The sequence below is a fragment of the Python bivittatus genome, unplaced genomic scaffold (assembly GCF_059951505.1).
Source record: "Python bivittatus isolate LINGU-HERP-01145 unplaced genomic scaffold, Pbiv_v1 ctg000700_np1212, whole genome shotgun sequence".
In the NCBI taxonomy this organism is placed as follows: Eukaryota; Metazoa; Chordata; class Lepidosauria; order Squamata; family Pythonidae; genus Python; species Python bivittatus.
Genome location: NW_028277098.1, coordinates 60,799,693 through 60,822,654, shown reverse-complemented (window position 1 = coordinate 60,822,654; position 22,962 = coordinate 60,799,693). Strand labels below are relative to the sequence as shown.

The following is a 22,962-nucleotide window of genomic DNA, read 5'->3' as shown; positions in this document are numbered from 1 at the left end:
ACTCCTTCATCAAGCTTCGAGCACTGAAGTGCTATTGAGCCAAGCTTTCATATGATTCATGGAGAATAGCAAGTATTTTATCTGTTTCCCCAAACTCAGCACAAAACTAATTTGACACAAGCATCCATGGAGAATTCTTGGGGAAAACTTTTCCATTTCCCAAGAGTCCTCCTTTTCTAGTTTACAGCATTGGTACCTCCTTGTCATGAAGCAGCTTGGCAAACTCAAAAGTTAACAATTTGGAGTTTCCCCTGGAAACAACATGGTATGGTAACTATGCACATACACTTATTAAGTAACAGGTCCCTCTGGATCTAATGTTTGCATCTCAATAAACATTACTAGGATTATTCTATAGTCTCTTTGCCTTTTTTCTGACACTTTTTTCCCACGAGAAGTTGAGTGTACAGGTTATATCGGTGTTCCACATTAATCAGCCCTAAAAAGCCTCTCTTTCCCGTATCATTTTCAGTACCCATTCTCCTACAATTACTTTCACTGGTCTTTCTCTGATTAGTTCCTCCTTTCTCTTCATTGGTCTAGATATTTCTCTATCTCTTATTTTGCCCCTTGTATTTTCTCTTCCAATATATTGTATCTCCACCTTCATGTTAATTTTCTCCTCTCATTCTCCTATTTCATATTTTTGCTTACTCAGAAGAAGTATCCTCTGCTCCAGCTACAAGCTTCTTGTATGGGCATCCAAGAAATGGGACACTTTTAATGCTATTTCTTTTGAAAATCTGAGAATCTGGGCTGTAGCTGATTTCATCTCCAAAACACCATTGAGCCAAACACAACTATTAATCCTTTCAAGGATAGTGAATACAAAATACATCCACTGTGCTTGTAATCTCAATGAAATCTGTTGCACCTGAGAGAAAAAAGAGTTTCAATTCATGCATTAGATATTTATTTGCATGTATAGGAGAACATATACCATAAGCCACAGCTATAGTACTACAATATTAAGAAAAGTGAATGATTCCTGGGCCATATAATATCCATTTCCATACATAAAATGTATGCAAACCTGCATAAAAAGTGGCCTACTATCCCTCATCATCCAGAGAGAGGAAATGGAAGCCAAACACAAATTTCTGACAGCAATTCTTGCTCTCGATCTATGAAAATATGGTGGCCTGAGCCTGGGGAATTGCAAAACTATTTGAAGAAACTGCCACTAGCTGTAATTTGAGTACATAACTTAGTAGCAGAGACAATTTGAAATCAAGAATAACCAAAATCAGGTCTGAAAAATGAGACCTCAAAATAATTAAGAGAGAAATGTCAAGGCTGGGGAGAGTGTTGTGTGCTATACAAATGAGTCAATCATTGCATTACCAGGAGAAAAACCCTAGTATACAAATTACTTTTGGTGGCAGCTTAGCAGCCATTATTACCACATAGAGTTTCCAACTATTTTCCTCCTTTCAGGTTTTATTTGCTTTTAGCCCATATACAACAGGCCAAAACACAGCTGGTAAAACTTTCTACTTCATTGCATCTCCATAGCAGAAAACAGTTTAATGTGCTGGATTTCTGTGTGGCATGCAGCTTTTAATAGTTTCTTTTATAGGTCCTGGAGTCCTTCTGAAGTCAGGGAGTAGAGACATAAGCCTCAACAAAGCAACTCCTACTTCATCCTAGATTGAAAATTTGGAAGTCCCATGGGATGGATAAACAGACTGCCATATATAAAGTGTCACTAGAGTGACAAATGGTGATAGGGTGAGGAGAAAACCTATTTAGATATGGAAGATTGATCAGATTAATGATTCAGCTTTTGACCAACGATCTTGCTCTTAAAATCAAGTCTCTGTAAAGAGTCCTTCTCCTAGCTGCTGCAACCATAAAACACTAAGTTAGAATGTTCTAAAATTATGGTTTGTTGAACATGCCATAATAGCTTGGTTTCTACATCATACTAAGCTATAATCGCTAGGTTCAGGCATCTCACTTCATAAAAGTGAACTAATAGCTATATGCAAATGGGCCACTGATACAAAGGATAGCTGAGTTGTTAAGGCACATGACAGTACTTTCTGGGAAACTGCTTGCATTAATCTCACCCCCACCTGGGCCCATCCAGATGGCATCACCTCCAAACACCAACAAACTGGCTGTTGTTGGAGAAAGCTGATTTGTACAGCTGACAAATGGTATGAATTCTAATTGGTTAGATTAACCCTTTGTTTGGGCTATATATCAGGGCTGCTAAATCCAGTTGATCATTAGATAACAATGAAGAGTTATAGAAAGCCCTAACTCTCTGCTATCATCTAGTGGACATCTGGATCTGTGTAGCCTAGAATTGGAAGTCCTACTGTTGCTGCTTGCATTAGCATGGTTAGAATGTCCAGAGATCAAAGTTGTGACATGCTCTGCTTACACTGTAATTCATTCTAAGAACATATAAAGCACAGATGAGGCTTTTTACTAGCAAGCAAGCAGAGGAAGAAGAAAAAACAGTAAGACCTAATGGAGCAAAATGCTTCACTGCAGGTATTTCAGCAGAAGTTGTCCAATCAGCTTCTACACAATGGAGGTTGAAATAGATGACCTTGAAGGAATCTATATACTACTCAAACTCTCATGTCTGTAACCTTCAACTGGGCAAAATGGTGTGTCATAGGACAACAATTTTTGAACCAAAGTACCTCAAATGGGCTAACTTACAGAATGCATCCAAAATCCAGGACCCTTTACTCCTGTGGGATCAAAATTTGGGAAATTTGTGGCTGCTTTAGCACTGCTGTGCTGTTGCATTGCCATGGTCAGCCCAGGTCATGTGATCATCATGGATGTATCCCCAACCTCTTTTCCCACCTCCCTCTGACCCCTGAGCCCAATCAGCTGGCAACAAGGCCCGACAGTGAGTGGCAATTGGCTGCTTTGGAAACAAGGCAGAAATTTGAAATCTCTTAACGGCTGTGAGTGCTGAGGGAAGGATGAGTCAGTGACTTGGATGCCTGCTGGTGAGGTAGGGCTGGCTGGGGTGCACTGATAGTCAACAGGTGAGCCCTCTTCCTCCCTCAAGGGAGGAGGCCCTGGGGACACACCAGAATAGGGAGCGGGGTTGCAGTTTTCCTCATGGTCTGTGGCTCCCTTTGCTCCACCTCCCCACAGCAAATTGGCAGGCAGTTCCATGGGTCAGCTGAGGAGGAGGAGGAGGAGGAGGAGGAGGAGGAGGAGGAGGCTTCACCAGCACTCTTCTGAAGGTCATGAGGAGAGGTCAAATGGCGCAAGCCTATATTACATGTGGAAAGGGAGGGAGGGAGGGAGGAAAGTTGGTTGGTTGGTTTCTGATGCTCCCTGACAGCTTCCCACAAGCAAAGTCAAAGGGGAAGCTGGCAGCAAGTCGCAAATCACACACACTCCCCCTGCTTTTTTACCCTTGGTCATTCTGTTTCTCTGTTTAGATAAGTAAATATCTCTGAAACAATGACCCAACAGGTCACAGGTTGTCTAATCGGATTCTAAAATTCTATGATTTTAAGAGTTACATATACTATTTAAACTTCAAACCTTTCATTGTTATTATAAGTCCGAGACACTGGCACAGTTTGCTTCCTCTGCTTCTATTGCTGTTCCCCCCAAGCTATTTGAATTATTTCCTTGCTCATTAAAATGACTAGGTTTAAAAAGCTATAAAACACAATGCTGAACTTGAAAGCTGGGCTTGAATCCTTTAGATTTCTCCCTAGGTCTCAGCTGTTAATTTCTACAGGGGTGGTTTGGCTATTGGAGGAGATAATTGAAAATACATTTTTAAATGAGAGGTTTGAATCCAGAGGATCAACCTGCCCCTGGAGAAGGTACAATAGATAAATGTGACACACACAGACAATTCTCCCAGTGGGTTTAACAATGTTGTTGGAGATGAGTTTTCTAGCAGTACATAAAAGAGTATATAAATGGACAGTTGTCAGCTAAAATTATCTATCTGGCATCTGTTCTTCCCTGCCATGTTTTTCAATTAATGTTGAGCGTGCATGAGAGAGACGGGCAAGACAAAGTCTTCAAGATAGTGGTTTGCATACCCTGTTGGCCATGCTGACTAAGCTGATAGGAATTCAGAGTCCAGCAATATCTGGAGAGCCATGTTTCCCAGTCCACAATTATGTGATGCATTACCAAAAATGAATAATCTTTAAAGGCAATTAGTTATATTATTATATAAATTCTTGAGGACTTGAGTCTACCTCATCAGACCCATTCAGGGAGCAAATGTGTGCATGGGTGCACATGGGTATAAATTTCTCTTTCAAGAACTGTAAAGGATAGAATTATTGGCAATGAAAATTTATGGCTGTTCAGTTAGAGTTTAAATATAGGCACCATGAGCACAGTGACTTAAGATATAAAAAGTTGGCAGACCTTCAGCTATATTGCTGTCACTGGCCACAAACATTTCTTCTCTGGATTTAAAATGGTTCTGCAGCCTGAAGTGATGTAAAAGATGCTGTCCTTCTCTTGATGAGATTGTAGTCTGTGTGTAAACAAAGTTCTGTTAGATGACCTGGAAGTTGATTTCTATCTGCCATCTACTCTCCCCAGGCTTTCTCATGTCCCCTTCACAACTAAGAAATGCAAGAAAGGGTTAGTAATTTGTGACCCTCTGGCTGTAACAACGTGCCCAGAGGCCAGTGAGCCAGGCAGTGTGACGCAGCCCAGAGCTTTAAAGGGTGGGAGCGTCTCAGCCCTCGTGTGGGAAAAATATCAGGCAACCCTCTGGTTCCTGAAACAGAATCCGTTCGTTAATGAACCTTCAGCAAAAAGCTACCAGACGGAGAATGGGAAACAGAATGGAACTAAGAATACTAAGTCAAAAAGGATTGGTAGGAAGGTCTATAATATTATAGTATATACAGTAGTATACTATATAATCTATAGTATTATAGAGGCAAGGCATAATAAGACTGAATTGTTTATGCAATACATTGGCCATAGTTTGGTTAGGAAACCCAGGCTTTGTGGTTTAAAACACGGTTTATGGCTTAGCATTATGTGTAAAAGCAATGTATTGTGGCTTAACTGTGGCTTGGCATGATATGTGCTTGTAAGCAGATAAATCAAAAGGGAAACCAGCAACCAACATGCAGTTTCCTAAATGGTACAATTCACATGACCAAAGATGTGCTTTATGAATGGCTTGTGGGGATCCATAAAGAGTGTGAGATGTTATGAATGCAAATCAGTTTGTTCAGCATGGACAGGACTAGGAATTCAGCTACATTTACCACATTACTGGATAATCCACTATTGATACAGATAGTTCTCATTTAGTGACTGCCTTGTTTAATGACCATTCACAGTTACGACAGTGATGAAAAAGTAACTTTATGACCAATCCTCACATTTATGACCTTTGCAGGTCTGTACTGCAAAGGAAAACTGAAGGAAGATCATAAGCACAGTCACAGTTTCACTTAGCAACCACATTGCTTAACAACCGAGTTGCTGGTCCCAATTGAGGTCACTACAAGGACTACCTGTAGTTTTATTATAGCACTACCAGGTTTCCATAGGTCCTGGGTAGCACAGCCCAAGTGGGGAGGCCCTTGCCAAGTCATCAGAGTGGGCAGGAGTCCTGCAGCAGGCAGCAAAGGAACTGACAGGGGTGTTCAGGCTGGTGCTCCAATTCCCTAAAAATTAAGCCTACATTTGAGAGCTAGAGCCTTTTTGCAAGATTCAGGTGGAGGCAATTGCAATGTTTCCTTCCAGCATGCAGAGGTATGCACTCTAAGACTGAGTTATGGTTTTAAGTTATCTCTGGCATGCTTCTTGGGCCATAAGCATATATTTTACCAATAAAGATGTTACACTCATATTCATATTACAGATTAATTAAACCTGGTGGAATGAGTATGTGGGTATGTGAAAATTTGTCCAATGCTTCCTATATCATTCTATGTCATTAAAAAGTTTTACCCACACATAAAAGACCTTTGCACCATCCCCTTTGTGGCCTTTAGCCTGATTTGAAAAACCAAGTTTGGGAAAAAATCCCTGCTCACAAGCATACCGCTTCAAGGCACCCTGTGGGAAAATAAACAGAATCCATTCAAAAGAGTTCTAACATCCTCCAAATTGCTAAAAAAGATGGGAGGTTGGGTTAATGAAAAGGAGGACCAATGTGATATTTCCTGCCTATAACACAATCCAAATATTTGCTCAGATTGGATGAACAATGAGTTGACTAATCCATTCAGCACTAGGGCCAGTCTCTATTCGTTTATGTCAAAATTGGTGAGGGCCCCACTCCTGCACTGCCACGTTCCCCTTATGTGGTCCTCCTATCCAATTTCTCCTGGCTCAGCCACAGTGGAACTCAAATTACAAAATGGCGGTTTTGCAGGGTGCAGGGGAAAACTGTTTTTTTCCGATTGCAGACATTCTTGCCTTAACCTATCTCTGTGGAGCTCTCCGGTAAATTTCACAGACAGCCTCATCAATGAAGTGGATCTTATTCCTTTTGACACTTCTTAGTCCATTTTGCAAGCCCTGTCAGAAAACGTGATTTTTCTGCTCAAGCAGTACACACTGAACTCGGATTTCACCTCGGATTTCACCCCTTTGGACTCTCCTCACCTCCCATATGCACTGGGAGTCCCAGAGACTCTACCTTACAACCTACAACTAAGGTTTCAGCCATTTGGAAAAACATCCAAGTTCTTGGCAAAAAAGGGGGGGGGGATCATGTCATCATCACCATTTAATGGGAATTTATATTCAACAAAAATTGCATACTGATAGCTAGGTAGTTCTTCCCAAATTCACACAGCACATACTGAAAATGGATGGGTAGGGATGAGGGGATTTTTCTTAATCCAGGGGCTGTCTTATCTCAGGACATGTGACATTGATTGAATAATAGTTCTTGAGCTCTACTGTTCATCGGCTGCAAGGAGCACTGATTGGCTTATGGCGCTCCCTAGCTGTTTTCAGTGTTCAGAGTTCAGCAGGAGTAAAGGCAATTGCATGATCAACTTCAAGCAATTTTAGAGGGACTGGGGAATGGAAACATTACCATGTAAAGCACCCTATTTTGTTTCTTCAGTAATGGTCCAGGTTTTCCATGAAGACCATGGACAAATTTAACATGATGTTTGTTGCATGTTTTGGTCCTGTGATCTTGTCTTTTCTTTTATAAAAAAAACAGCCATGGAGCAAGGACAGAAGCAACTAGACCAAATAACCTCCCACTGAAGCTAGGGACCACAAAATGGATTTTAATTGCAATTTTGATGTGACTAAGGTTTAAATGCTCCACATTCATATGCTGGGTAAGAATGATAAGGGGCAAGTGCACCACCAGAGACAGCTTATTCCATACTTGCTACAGAAAAGGCCTACCTTCTGGCTCATGTCCCTCTTCTAATGAGGATGAGACCATTAGCAGACCCTCTAGATGTCTGAACCAGACAGAGAAAACCATGCTTAGTAAGGCAATCCCTGATGCATCTTTGGGGCCATCCTATATATGGCTTCATAGATAATAACCAGCACATTGAATTGGGCCTGGAATCTTACTGGTAACCATATCAACAACTGTAAGACAAGTGTAACTCTGGAATAGCAGCTTTCAGCCCTCAGTCCGGCTGCTGCATCCTGTACCAGTTGCAGCTTTCAAGTTAGCCTCAAAGGAAGCCCCATATGAGTTCATTGCAGTAATCCAGTAATCTAACTGTGTGGTGATCAAGGCATGAGTTACTACTGCCAAGGTTCCCTGATCCAGGTAGGTCCATAACTGGCCTGATCCAGGTAGGTCCATAACTAGCATACCAGCTTAAACTGTTCCATCATGTAAAGGAACATTGAACTGACCTTGGGAAAGGTGTCCCTGCCATGACTGTTTTTCTGAACTGGCCAACTCTGAAGGACTGACAGCAGCTACACGTCCAGGAGGACCTCCAAATTCTAGATCAGTTCTGTGAGGTGTGTGAGATCTTGTCTAGAACACCTACTGGAACAATTGTTTCTGGTTAGCAAATATGTTTACAGGCAAGTAGTATCTCCATCTTGCTAGGGTTTACTCTCCCTTTACAACCTTCAGACACTGGTTTAAGACTTCCACAACATTTCCTGAGTGGCCTGGGTGGGGGGGCATGAGCAATTGGGTATCATCAGCATATTGATGACACCTCACCCCAGACTGACAGATGACCTTTCCCGGCAGGTAGAAATGAGAGAGACACAGAGAGAGAGAGAGAGAGTGAGAGAGAGAGAGAGAGAGATACACATACACACACACACACACACACACACACACACACGTGGGAGCATACCAAGTCCTGCCATATTGGAGCAACCATTGGCTCAATTGTTATTCTTGCCTAACTAGTAATTGGAACCTTCCACTTACTAGAAGAGGGACTATTGAGAAATGGTACTCCCAAGTACCATTTGCTGGTGGTCCAGAAAAATACTAAGGTCAATGGTACCAAATGCTGCAGAGAGATTTAGTAGGACTAGGATGGGTGCAATTCCCCCATCTAGTTCCCAGTGAAGGTCATCCACTAGAGAGACCAGTGCTGTTTCTCTCCCATGACCAGCCCTGCATCCTGACTGAAACAGATCCAAATAATCAATTTTTCCAGTAAAAAGGGGAAGTTGAAGAGATGGCAAAAGTGGTCAAATATGACTGGATCAAGAGATGTTCTTTTTGAGAGAGGGTGAACCATCACCATATATTTCAAGGCCAGGGATATCATATCTTCTTTCAGAGGCATTGATTGCCTCCTGAATCCAGCCACACATGATCCACCCAGCCTTCCAAAGAAGCCAGGAGGGACATGGATCTAACTCAAGATGCTCATATTACAGAACACCCTATTATAATCAGATGCATATTGTATGGTACACTCTGGGAATGCTGTCGGCTGCTTCCTGAACAACACCCATATCTCTGTGTTTGTCATACAGAGAATTAAATCACTGGTTTTACATAATCAAGAAGCTTAGTCTGAATAAAAACTGTAAACATAATTCATGTACTTGGTAACTTGTAACCATATTTCTTGGATGTTTGTGTGGATGTTAAACAATAGTTACATATATTCTTTATAGAAGACAGGTATATCACACCATGCCAAATTCTATACACTGTATCCTGTACAGCCATACTGTAAATGGTTGTCTCAACAGATGAAATTAAGCTTTTTCTTCTCTAAATCCCTTTCCTATGAGGGATGGTCATTATGCGAGCTCTACAGTTATGAACAAAGCTGGCACAAAATAGTACCATGTAAAGGCGGTTGAGTATTACCTGAATACTGGCAGTGTCCTCTCCTCCAAATACCAGTCCAGATGAGGATGAGTGATAAGATGAAATCCATTCTGGTTGTACCAGAAGAATTCCCTGGGCAAAGATTCTTGCTTACATACTGCAACACATGGCAATCCTGTTCTTTTCAGTCCTCACTGAAGCAGTATTAATTATAAGTCTCCATAAGAAACAAGACTAATAGAATCTAGATTCTAAGTTGTGGCATAGAGATTTTATTTTTTCCAAGAAATGCTATTATATTAAAACGGCAAGGCTGGCCTATTACAGAGATATTTTTAAACTTGTTCAATAAGGTGCATAAGAAAGTTCTCACTTTAACTTGTTGAGTCTCGTACATTGAGCTAATGGTACGCACATAAGAGATCGAGTGGACACAAATATTAATGTGTTCTGACCAAGCTGACCTTTACCAGGAAACAAGGTCAAAGCTAGTACCTCAAAGGTGTCCTCCCTCTGCCAACTGGCAAGATTTATTACCACTTTCTTACCAATCAAAACTCAGCAGAAAGTCAAGCTGGACAGAGTTTGGCTATAAAAGCCTACTAGAAGGGGCTTCCTTTTTCACACAAGAAGAGAAAAAACAGCCCAGAAAAACAGCATCCATACCAAAAACAGCAGAATAATGCAGTGGTGCTGGGACTCTGCTCTGCTTATCTCTTGCTTTTTGTGTTTTTCCAGTGATGCCTTCCAAAGGTAAGACTATCTCTTTTTTTGTACACCACCTAGTAATTTACAAGTGCAGCAACCAGATAATAACACATCAATAATATGATGTATAAAGCAAATGTAATATTTTTTCAAAAGAGAAGAGCTTAAAACTACTGCATTGCCAATTCACTGCAAGTATCTGCTGCCATCTTGAGCAACAGAGTGGTATATACCAAGCCAAGCCAGCTTCGGGCTGTGGATCAGCTGGTTGCAAAAAGAATGGTTCACATAGCAAGGTGGCCACAACTATATATCCCATTAACCTGGCTGTGGGGAATGGGGTGGAGGGGTTACAGCAGAATTTATTAAGCACTATTAGGAATTTTTAATGGGGGAGAAGGCTACTGCAGAAAAGCAGGCAAGAGAGAGAAAACAGGATTCCAGGTAGGCTACAGCAGCATTCCACAGCAAAAAATTGATAGGCATATAATTGTCTGTATTCATTTACATTGCCCACTTTCAGAATAGATTTTGTTGTACAATTCTGTCTATTCTGTTGTACCTATTTGCCTTCCGAACCCTTTGGGGATGCAGCTGGAGTTGGCCAAGCCCTGAATTAAATCAGGCTAATTTGGACGGATTAATAAGAGGCCTAGACTGAATTAACTCCTCCAAAAGCTCATTAGTAACTCAGAATCTGGAAGGACCTAAAGAAGCAGATTTTCCAGGTATTATTACCCTTCTCCCCAATATCTCTGTAAAAAGAAAATGCCAGGGTGGGGAGATGCCAGGTAGGGAAAGAAGAAAATGCATTTTGATAATTGGGAGCTCTAACTGCTGAGTATACCCAATGGTTTTCTCAGAGAGATTCAGTCACTGTGCTCTGAGGAGAGGTGAAGTTATACTCTGCAGGATTATGTTGGGGTTCTGTATTTTTGCTAGTTCTCTCCACCAGAACAGAAAGTGCCCACTCAAAAAAAAAAAAAAAAAAAGTTTGGGTAGAGTCTGTGAGTCCTGGAAAGATGTGTTGTTGAGAATACTGAATGTCCAGTTCCTTCCCTCCCTGTGTTTTGCTTCACATCTTCCTCTTTTTTGTCCTTGTACACTTTCTATGCCTCTGGTACCATAGAAAGAATATTCTATTTTTTCATTCCTCAACACCATGAGCAGCAAGATGTTGTTCTCTCTGACAGTTCAATGTTTGGGATTCAGTCTCCCAAAAGGGCTTCACCTGCAGCACCACTCTTTTTCCTGGGATTGTATGTCTGCCATCAGATAGCATTCCAAAACAGAGGCCTCCTTGCTTCCATATTATTTATTAAAACAGGTCATCATATGTGGAAGGTTTTCCCTGATGGTCACCACTACTAACTTGGCAATTGTGTTTATTGACCTATGTATATATTGCAAATGTGACTGCATCTGATTCACCTTCTAGTTTTCTTTTCTTCTTTTCTATCTATCAGAATTTCACTCAAAAGAATGCCCTCAATCCGAGAAACCCTGCAGGGGATGGGCATGAAAGTGGCAGATGTCTTTCCTTCTTTGAAGCACAGTATCTACTACCTTGGTGAAGGGCTTCATAACAAAACAGCACCTACCATTCTAACAAACTACTTGGATGTAAGTGTTTCATGTGTTCCTGAAGAAAACAGTCAGCAAATCAAGACTAGTCAAGCATTTTATATAGATATTGATGGAATGAGCTGTGATTTTTTTTTAAATAAAAAGGTAGTTCTGCTATTTGTTATGATGTGTCTTTCAGATGCAGTATTATGGTGAAATCAGTATTGGAACACCAGCTCAAATCTTCAAGGTTGTCTTTGACACAGGATCAGCTAATCTTTGGGTACCATCCCACCAATGTCCCCCATTGTTCAGTGCCTGTGGTAAGTTTTGGAAACATGTAACAACAGGATATGAAGATTTCTACACTGAGGTATTTTTCCATTATGCATGTGGAACAATATTACACAACTGGCTTTTTTATTCCTGTCGCAGTAGATTGACACCCTGAAATAGATTTTTCTTATCATTTACATATAAGAAACTTAGACGACTATCACCAACCTGCAGCCATGAGTGGTAGTGTGTGCTAAATTAATGATGGGTTATGAATAGTAAGTGTCCTGAGATTTGAATATATTAAAAAATTAAAAAACAATTAAAAATATAACACTGAATATTACATATGATTTTCAGTGTTAATGTTAGTATAGAAACAATCTGAGTAGTAAGTCATTAATATAATGCTTTGGTTTTTAATGCTTACATACTGATTTATTATTCAGTCAAAGACTTTAAAAAAGAACCAGCAAATTCCAAAGATTTCAATGGAACTGTCCAAATAAGAAAACCAAATTTTTTTAAAGGCAAAGCAGTACAGTATTTCTCTTGTGTTATGGAGGGGTGAAATGATGGAATTGAGGAAAGGAAGTGCTACCCAATGCCATCAGCTCACATCAGTTGAAAAGAGGATGTGATGCTTTCACTTTTAGACATTTTCCTTTAAATATTTCCCTCCTATTTGATCACTCCAGGTCTGATTAGATCTTTTCCCCCTCTAGAACATATCAAGATATATAAGAGGTATAGTCCCCCCACTTAAGACCACACACCCATGAGTATTTATGGAGGGGGTGTCAGGTGAGCTTGTACATGTCATAACATCATCGTTTAGTATTTTGCATCATTTGTGCAATGACATTGTGAAACACCTGATATCATTATGGCTTGTGTATTTACCTAAACAATTACTTTTTACATTTTCTTATACTGAAGTTGTAGCTTTACTGAATGTCCAGTTTTGGATCTTTTCACAGCTTCATGAAAGAGGTTTGTGAAGTCAGGTTTTCCCTTCTGCGGCTATCCTATCTCTACCATCAGAAGGAAAGTTTCAGAATATTCTGTGGCTCTGATGATAGTAGCTGCCCTTTGGTCAATATTAGATTTATCATTATTTAAACTTAAATTCATGTGCAGTATAGTATAGGTTTAAAAGACTTTAAAGCACCATAATGAGCTTCCATTTACAGTATATTACAAATAATATCAGTACAGTATATGCTAAACAACACAGAGCACTGAATTCTCAAGGAAGGAAGGAAGGAAAACTCCTGCTCTGAACTTGGATAAAATATGTCCTAAGCAATCAAATCAGCTAAAGCATTGGTTGATTAATCTTCCCAGCTGGTGAGACATTTTATCTTCCCCTCCTTTCCCATTGGTTCATTTGTTTTTGTTTCCCAAGTGTTTCAGTGGGAAATAAAATTTGATTCTGGAGCTTTGTCTAGAGAATGTCTTCTCCTCAGAACAATGACAGCAGAGCAACCACGGTGGGACTTCTGCAGTGGGTCAAGGGAAGCCTGGCTCATGTGAATATGCTCTGTGTGAAGACTGAGTGCTCTATTTCTTCATCCACAGGGCTATTCCACACAGCCCCAATGATGCATTTTCTCCTGTCCTTAAGATGGGAAGAAAGTACATTCTCCAGAAAACCACTGCCTCCACAGCGTACCTTTTAGCATGCCTCAGAAGAGGCTAGTAAGTAGAGTTGCAGTTAGTTTCTGCCACTGCTGCTGTTATTGACATCCATAACAGGTCTCTCCAGCAAGCTATTGATGAACTTCTTTCAGGTGCGTTGGAGAAAGCAATCCTTTTCAGTTTCACATTCTGAGTAACACTGAAAACATTAAGGCTGCCCTGCCCCATTAAAAACTAGGACAGCAACTTCTCAAAAGAGGAGACCCCTGAACCATCTGTCCCTTCCTTCCCTTTCACTGATACCCCTTCCCCCACTTCTAGCTACCCCTTTCTGCCAGAACTGCTCCTCCTTACAACAGCAGAGTTAATAGTTTACAATGAAGCCCAACAATGCTGTGGGTCAGTGATTTCGCCTGGGCCCCAAGAGCAAGCGCACAGATTCCCTGCTCAGGGCTCCCACTTTAAAGTCTCCATGTCTGCATTGTTTCTGCCTGCATTGCTTCCTAATTGCTACAATACTTGATCTCTGGCTGTAGGCCTGATGGGCAGGATAGCCTTCCCCATTATTACTGGTGGCTTGACACAGAAACCCAGGGCTGGACTGGTTAGCTTAGTTCTGGTCTAAAAATGTAAGCAAAAGTCTGAATAGTTCCCAGAGCTACAGCTTAGGGGGAAGCTGAGAAGGTCTTCCATGAAGTCAATATTCCCTTGACCAAACCAAAATAAGTTGCAAGGGAAGTCCTTTTCTCAGGCAGCTGAAGCAGAAATGGCCATAAAGACACAGAGTCCTGCAGCTGGAATGGACAAGGTAGGCCTGCAGTGGGCCAATTGGAGCGCACCGTGTCACCAGCCCTCCAAAGACAACTCCTTCATGTGACATATAAGAGATTTCCTTCCGTTTTCCCATGGAAAACACCACTTTCCTATCACACCATCTTGATCCACTTTTACCCTGCCTCAGCAGTGGGTTGGCATTGAGATGAAGGCTCCACCATGAGGATATGCTGTCTGTAAAAGGTAAGTGAGGCATCTTCAAACTGAGGCACAAAGATGTGTGGGTGAGCCCACAGAGGGAAGGATCCTCTGTTTTCAATGGCCATGGGATAGCATCCAGTGAAACACTGTTGAGGAAGGATGCATAGGATTGTTCTCCATTAGGTGTGAGAGACTGTGGGAAACAGGCAGAGGCAGATTCAGTTGGTGTGAGAAGAGGCAGCACAGTCCAGATTTTTTGGGGGGTGGGGAGGCTATGTGGAGGAAACATTTGAGAAGGACTTTACCTTAATTGGTTTATTATATGTTTGCCTGGGGATTTACTGTTACTGTTTGTAAGGTTATGTTTTTACCCCTGACTAGCATTAAATATGCCTTTCTGAAATCTGTGTGATTCTTCCTTCTTGAGTTTGCCAGCTACATGGGGCTTTACACTAAGGCACTTGTTCCTGATGATGTCTAAATAGTCTCAAACCAATTAATGTCCTTCACATTAATATTCTTTCTTTCTTTCTTTCTTTCAGTCTCACACAATCGTTATGACTCCTCTGAATCAAGTACATACAAGCCAAATGGGACTGAAATTGCATTAGTATATGGCCAAGGATACGTTAAGGGTTTCCTTAGCCAGGACATTGTCAGAGTAAGTGCTAAGAGGAAGATAGGCCTTTGTGCTTCTGAAGGAAGAGAACTAAGGAACTGCTTTCCTGCTGTCTGGCAAATGCCAGGGTATTCACAAGCCTTGAAAGGTGGGGTGGGAGGGCTACAAACAAGGAGAATCTCAATCATTTATATTGTGGCATTTTGACCACATTCATCCCATTTGCACTGTGCAAAATTCAAGGGATGCCAGACATATCTTTTTTATCACTGAAAAGAGATCACTGGAAGTTTTATAGTAATTATTAAAAAAAAAAAAGGAATACACAGGTTGAACACAGGCAAGTGCATTACTCCCACAACAAACATCTGAAGAGACATATATTATATGTCTTATAATATCCAGTTAGTATAGCATCAGGCTGTAATAGACTTGGGGCTAAAACCATAGTAATGCAAAAGGAGAAAATCATATATGCAGCAATCCTATTTACATTTACTCACCTAATGCCAAATGAATATGTACAGAAATGCAGTTTTAGCAATATATACTTTATACAACATGGCACTAAAGGACAGCATGGCAGGCCCCTTAGTAACTTGAGCAGTTACTGGTATTGATGCAAAAATGACTTAACTATACATAAAAAGTATAAGTGGGTATGTATGAGTGGGGTGGGGTGGGGTGGGGTGGGGTGGGGTGGGGGAAAAGAAAGGAGAATTAAGGGTTATTTTTATTCATTGTGAAGAATGCACTCAACTCATTGCTCCACAGCAGTTTGTTCTTTTGGGTGTGCTTCTCTACAGGTTGCTGATATTCCCATCATCCAAGTGTTTGCAGAAGCTATAGCCCTACCTAACAATCCTTTCATTTATGCTCAGTTTGATGGAGTGCTTGGTATGGGCTATCCCAACCAAGCCATTGATGGTGTCATCCCAGTTTTTGATAAGATAATATCTGAAAAGGTCTTGTCGGCAATGGTTTTCTCTGTCTACTATAGCAGGTACGTTTTATTTAGGGATATAAAGCCCATATTTCAAACTACTGGGATCAATGCATAATTTGGCTGTGCTTTGAATTCAGTGTCAGAGAGTAATTTTTTTTCCAGGAAATGTGCTATCGCATAGATCCACTTGACATTCTTTAAAGACAAGATTTGGATGTGTCCCCTTAATATGTCCCAAGGTTCACTAATACTGAGTCCTAGAATATTGCCTATATGCCAGTGCCTGAAGCTTCTTATAGAATTTGAATGGGGGCTCACTGAGGCTTTGGGTATCACCAGAGAGTGCAACTGCTTGACTATATGGAATACCTTTCCAGGACTAGAGCTTAGCATAGGAGCAAGCGAAGTAGAAGTAACACTGATAACATTGAGTATTTCAAAGTGTTTCCCCTAGCTTGCCATAAAGATGCCAGTAACATTTCCTTATATAGAAGATGGATTCAAGGGAGGAAGAGTCTAATATTGTCTATCAAGGGAAAATTTCAACATCAAGTCATGAGGCTGATGGGGTATCTCACATGAGGCATCTTCTCGGTTCTTGGTCCCCCCCCCCCAAAAATAAGTCCTTCTCTTGTATCTTTTGGAGTTGTATATCACAGGGAGTTTCAATAAGTTCTAATCTCACTGACTATCTTACTTTCGCTCTGAGCCTGAGTAGTTTTGTTGGAAGTACTGATTGTCTTAGAAGTCCTACCTTACCAGCTTTTCTCCACACTGCCAGCAAGATTCTGACACAACTGAGAGCAAAACGACTCTTCTTTACAGGCTTTTCTGCCTCTTACTCAACAAAGCTTGTTAAATCTTGTTAGGCACAAGAGTGGGCAGGAAAAAGAAAGCTACTGTTTTGTGATTTTTGTCCTAGAAACTCAGAGTTGAACACTGGGGGAGAGATTATCCTGGGTGGCAGTGATCCGTCTTACTACATTGGAGACTTTCACTATGTCAGCATTAGCAGAGAAGGCTATTGGCATGTTGATCTTAAGGGGTAAGTTCTATGTAATGTCAGAGTTGTAAAATCAAGACACAATGGGGAGTCACTTTTGAGTCAACTAAAGATATGAAACATTAATTGCATTTTGGAAGTCAGTTTTTCCCAAGATGACTGTCTTCCATATGATATGCTAAAAATAAATTCTTTCTATGAACTATTGTGATATGCAGACCACAAGAGTTCAAGACATTGAATGTCAGTGTTCCTTTCCATTCTGACATATATAAGACACTTATTCTTCAAAAGGAAAAATGGAGGAATGTCTGAATGCTCTTTTGCTTTCTCTGCAGAGTGTCTATAGAAAAGGATATAGTACTTTGTCATGAAGGATGTACAGCAGCTATAGATACCGGCTCTTCCTTTATCACTGGGCCAGCCAGTTCGGTGTCTGTTCTGATGAAAACCATAGGAGCTACTTTGGTAGAAGAACAAAATGTAAGAAATTTGAGCACAATTTTCTAAAAGCTTGTCCTTTTTTTTAATTGTGGGGAAGAAAATAAATCTAAAAAACAGCAGTGAGATATGAAACCCATTTGCCTTCCATTATCTGGCATGTAATGTCTGGGTTCCCTAATGTGTTTAAAGTTTAAGTTCCCTAATGTCCAACTTTAGCACTTTTCTCTTTTTGAAAAAACTACTTCGGCAGTTTACTCAAAAGTAAAAAGTCTAAGTAGTTTTAACAGGAAAGTTGCTTATGAGAAATCTTGATTAAAATCTGGACAGGAAGAAGAGATTCCCATTGGAATGGGAAAAACTATTGTCAGGCTTCCCCATCTGGATGTCTTCTCTGTGTGATGCATTACCAGCTGGGAAAAGCTGACTTAAGGTCTTTTCCAGTTACCTGAAGCATTGTGACCTACAACCTAGGAATTAAAAGTCTTTCCGTCCTATATTTCTTTTCTTCTCTCACAGTATGTTGTTGAATGCAAAAAAATTCATTTGCTGCCTGACATTTCCTTCCATCTTGGAGATGTAACCTACTCACTCAGCAGTTCTGCCTATGTCCTCAAGGTAAGATCTGGAACTATGATTTGCAGTAGAAGGAACAGATACAGTTGAGCAACAATGAAACCTGGAAAGCCAGAGGTGTGAGAAAATAAATTTGGGAGGGATTTTTGAGAACTGGTGATTAAATCAAAGGTCCAATAGCTATAAAATCAGGAGGCAGCTCATGACACTACATTATTAGGCATTACTTAGGGCATCGTGCTGATTTACTTCCTTTTTGGTTGGACCATTCTCTCTGCAGCATTCGGAGTATGGGAAAGAGCTCTGTGTGGTGGCATTCTCAGCTCTTGACATTCCTCCTCCTTTGGGCCCTCTCTGGCTTCTGGGTGCAACTTTCATTAAGCAGTACTACACTGAATTTGACCGGCAGAACAATCGGATTGGTTTCGCCACATCGCTCTGACAGCAGAAATGTCCCATTTTGGAAGATGCTCACTTTTGAGAGACTGAACTGTGAAAGAGAATAGCTTGATAGTAGATTCTGTTGTACAATAAACAGTTATGTCCTTTTAGTTGTAACATTTTGAATCCCATAATCTTTGGACTTCATTGTCCTCTTTTTATCTTTTCTATTGAGCTTAAAGGTGAAAGCTGTTTCTTTCTTAAAATCTCGATGATGCAGAAAGTGACATTACAAAGGATTTTCATTCTATTTTGCATTCAGACCTATCTTTGCCTAGCTTCATCAAGTGGCTGAATCATTGCAATGCCATGCCTTGGATTAGTATCAAACTTACTTTCAAATATTAGCCATGTATGAAGATGACTGTTTAGGATACAGACAACTTGCCCGTGATGTCAATAGATAGTCTTCAATTTCTTAGAAGTGTCATGGAGGGCTTCCAGAGTGCAACTTCTTCCTCCTACTGAAGAGAACTAAAAATCTTCTGGTTCAGCTTATGTTCTGACCATAACATGTAAAACAGGCTTGGGTCCCCCCCCCCCTTTTGTGACTTTTTTCTTTAGAAAGATAATATTATAAGGAAAATAAAAATGTATTACAATGCATGAAATGTGGCATAATTGTTCCTTGCATATAAATAGGTAATCAATGACAGATTTTATTTGCTGAAAATAGTACTTAAGACAGCATAAAGCAGAACAAAAATCTCTATTGTTAATGTCACAATCATTCTGTTAGCCTTTAAAATGCTATAAATTCCCCCTTTTTTGTAACAGACTGAAAACTCTACTGCTCTGAAAACTGATACTTCACTTGCATCAAAAATGTATTCCACTTGTTCTAGGCTGGGCCGTTTCTATATTACTGAAAAAGGGCATACAGATTTGCATAATGTGTGCTTTCTGTCTCTCAGGGATGAGCAGCAATCTGGATTCAAAGAGCAAAATGTGGTTCAGAGAGCATATGAATACATGCATAACACCTGACAGGAAGACCTTGAAGCAGCTGTGCCTTTTCCTGGGACTAAGAATGGCCATGTGATCCTGGAAAAAGATGAGTTTAGTTTAAGATGTACCCAACAGGTGCTACACATGCTCTCTGAATGACATTTCACCCTTCATATCCAGATCTCTGAATGCATGGGCATGGATGCATACACACATATATTTATGCACTGTTGCTACCAATTTATTTTTATCTTTAAATAGGACTTGGATGTCCTCAAATGGAGCACTGTCCTCTGTAAACTATAATATGCAGTCACCTTTCTAAGTTCAGTGGGTAGAGCCCTTAGTAGCTTGTACAAAGTACCTACAGTATGATGTTCCAACATGTATCACTCCTTTTATCTCATGTTTAGTTGCTTTAGTTTAAACAAAAAGGCAGGCCTAAATCATGCAATAGGAAACAGAAGACCTGTGTGGGGATCTTTTACCTTTTTTCTTGGTGGTTTTCTGCTGAACATGCCTCACTTCACTTTCCCTGCCTCATGGAGGAAAAGATTTTTATTTTTTATTTTTTAACTTAACCTTCCCCTCAACAATGAGGGGACTTCATGAATGGAATGTTATACTGTCCTTTTATAATTAGAAATGCCCCCCAAATCCTGGGGAAAAGATACATGAATACTTTGGCCCCCGCTGTGATTACATTCGCAAGGGCTTCCTATACTCTGGAATCAATGTTTTGCTATTATAGTGGAAAGTGGGTAATGTTCAAATTAACATTGACTACTATTTGGCAGACCTCATAGTCTCCAGCAGCCATCATACAAAGTCATAGTTTCCAGATCCCATCACTCTGCAACAAGAAAAGCCACCTCTGTCTTGTTCCCTGGAGTAGAAGTTCAATTATTCAGTAATGGAAGGAATGGCTTTTCCAATCACCTTCCCTCCCAAGAATAGGGCTATTATAATATTAGATATTATTCTATATAATGTGTCACTTCCAAGTCTAATCACCATCTCCATGCACATGCCTGCCTTTAAACAGTGATGATCTCAACCAAGAAGTTAGAGGGGTTTGGTTGGTCTTTGACTAAGATGGATTTGAATCCAAACCACCAAACCAGATTTTACAACCCCAAACATGGTGGGATTTAATTCTCCAGAATTAAATCACTGCTGAATATTTCTATCACTTAAAGCATCCATTATCACCTCTACCAATAAGTGACTGGACAATTTCCTGTCCGCCATTGTGTATGACATGAGAGGATTCTGGAAGAAAGCCACTAGTGACCTGCAACCAGGAGATATTAGTAATTCACACTATACTCAACAAGGCAATTAGGCAAACTGAGCCCCACAAAGAAGATAGGACAATTATAGCAGTTCTAATTAAAGTAATTAGGCTCATTCTTTTTTTTAAAAAAAGGGAGGGGAGAGTCACTCCCTGCAGCTTTATGACACTTATTCAATTAATTGAGTTTGAGTTAGTTAGCTGGATATTTAGGGAAGATTTTTTTCTCCCCTGTAGAAATTAGCATACTGTACTTCATTTTGAGCCAAATTAACTGATGCTTTCCATTCAAAATGTTTTTATTTTTTTTAATATGTTAACATTTTCCTTACTAAAGATTTAGTGGCTATAATATATTAAATCTAGTTCCCACAAGCAACCTTTGAAGAGGAGAACCAGTTTCTTGGCATTTCCATTTCAAATGAAGGTGATGTTCACACATTATGTTTCTCTATAAACAAATGAAATCCCTATATGTGGAAAATTAACATGCTAGACAGAGAGAAGAGTTTTAACAAGGGTGGCCAATTATAGATCATCAAAACAAAAAGGACAATCAAAATACAGAATGAAAAGGGAATAGGCATTTCCATATGCTGATGAATATACACAGATACATTCTGACATAAATCTCTATAGAGTTCACTATAGTGAGGAAGACTAACATGATGGCCTCCTTTGAAACTCAGTGCACTTGGCAACTTCAGAACTCATTTGCTCTTATTAGATTTATTTTAAAACCAAACATGAACTTGAATAACTATTTGCAGAGTAAGGCATCCATCCAATACTATATCTAGCCCAGGGTGTTCTTTAACAAGTCATTTGTTGTTATTGTTAATGTGTCTGTTTTCTATAGTGATAGATTCAGCCATGGGAGATTTTCCCACTTGTTGTCCCAAGTGATATAGGCCAAAAAAACACACATTAATCACCTCTTCTGTTGCTTGTGAAATCTACTAGGTTGGAACCCACTGAAAATGAGACGAGCTTTCAAAATACTGAACTGTTTCAGTTACAGTTTACATAACTGAAAACACTGAGCATCACTGACAGGACCGTGTGCTGCCACATTACTGTCTGTTCTGCATAGCTTTTAATCATAGGTCACTACCATTAGGACACTTTTCACCACTCCAGAATAATTTTCTGAGCTGTGTATTCCACGGTATTGTCTACGTTCAAGCAGCTAAAATTATTTCTAACTCAGCTGCTGTGTGTTTGAAATTTCAAAAAAGAGTGTTTCAGTTTTGCACTGATGAGGCTCTGTAGGCATTGTGAACCATCTGTTTTCCCTCTGACAAGAAATCTTGCCTTATTATATCTCTCAGGCTTCAGCTTAAATGGTGTTCTGTCCACAGGTCCTTTAAGGGAAAAGGTGGCTCAGCGGCCACTCAGATTCGTTGTTGTTTATGACCCCACAAATATACATCATCCAAGTAATTCCACTCCAAAATATAGCCAGTATTGATCTGGCGTGTTTTGACTGGGATCCTTGCAACTGCCTCCACTCACACTGTAGCCCAGACCAACAGAGCAAATCTGACAAGACTTATCTCTGGTCCCCTCTTCTCTGCAACTGTCTTATGGATGGAATGATGAGATACTAGCAATTTCTTTTCTTTCTTTTTTTGTGTGGGTGGGGTGGGCTCAAGAGAAGTTTTGTGGATCTGGGACTGTCCCCATTCTCATCACAAGCAAGAAATGCAGTAGGACTGCACCAGGGCTGGAATAAAGTCATTATACACTCTGGACATTTCTATATTGATAGACTCCCAAGTCACATCTACAAATAAATATTTGCATTGTGTACAATGTACAGATCCCATAATATCATTTTATATAATTATAGTTCTTTAAATAAAGATGGGGGGGGAAACATTTTCATAGGCCTTCATAAGCCCCGGGGTACTGAGCCCTTTATGGCTGATGAATCCTGGGGAAAAAAGCATTGCCGCTTTAAACTGTGGTTGACAGGGCTATGTTTACATTCCCATGTGTTCCAAAGCCTGCTTTGGAGCCAAAAGCCTTATTTTTCAAATGGTTTAGCTCAACCATTGCTGTTTGCCAGATGTACTGGACCATTCCCCATAAACGAGGGAGCTCATGGAGTCCAACACACACCTGGCACACAGCAAGTCAGGCAAGGTTGCTTCAGCTGAATGAACTATGTTACATTAAAGTGGACTTATTATTACACTTACATTCTGTAAGGTGGCATCCACAAATACCCTATTTTTAAAACTGAAGGTTGCTCTCAGTGAACTGCAACACTGAATGTGGATTTGAACCCGAT

General features: G+C 40.3%; 1 protein-coding gene across 1 annotated transcript; it reads left to right on the top strand.

The window, feature by feature from the left end:
- Nucleotides 1-9,914: 9,914 nt before the first annotated feature.
- On the top strand, nt 9,915-18,501 carry REN (renin). Its single transcript, XM_025164750.2, has 9 exons — nt 9,915-9,985; nt 11,407-11,563; nt 11,706-11,829; nt 14,941-15,059; nt 15,824-16,020; nt 16,886-17,008; nt 17,305-17,449; nt 17,927-18,025; nt 18,264-18,501. Exons 1-9 carry the CDS (start codon nt 9,915-9,917, stop codon nt 18,423-18,425), a joined length of 1,197 nt encoding a protein of 398 aa, XP_025020518.1. The 3' UTR covers nt 18,426-18,501.
- Nucleotides 18,502-22,962: the final 4,461 nt, after the last annotated feature.

Bases quoted from the DNA above. Each gene is read 5' to 3' on its own strand.
- REN (XM_025164750.2), top strand. From the start codon at position 9,915: ATGCAGTGGTGCTGGGACTCTGCTCTGCTTATCTCTTGCTTTTTGTGT. The intron at 9,986-11,406 runs GTAAGACTATCT...TCTATCTATCAG, and splicing joins TCCAGTGATGCCTTCCAAAG to AATTTCACTCAAAAGAATGC. The intron at 16,021-16,885 runs GTACGTTTTATT...TTTTTGTCCTAG, and splicing joins TTCTCTGTCTACTATAGCAG to AAACTCAGAGTTGAACACTG.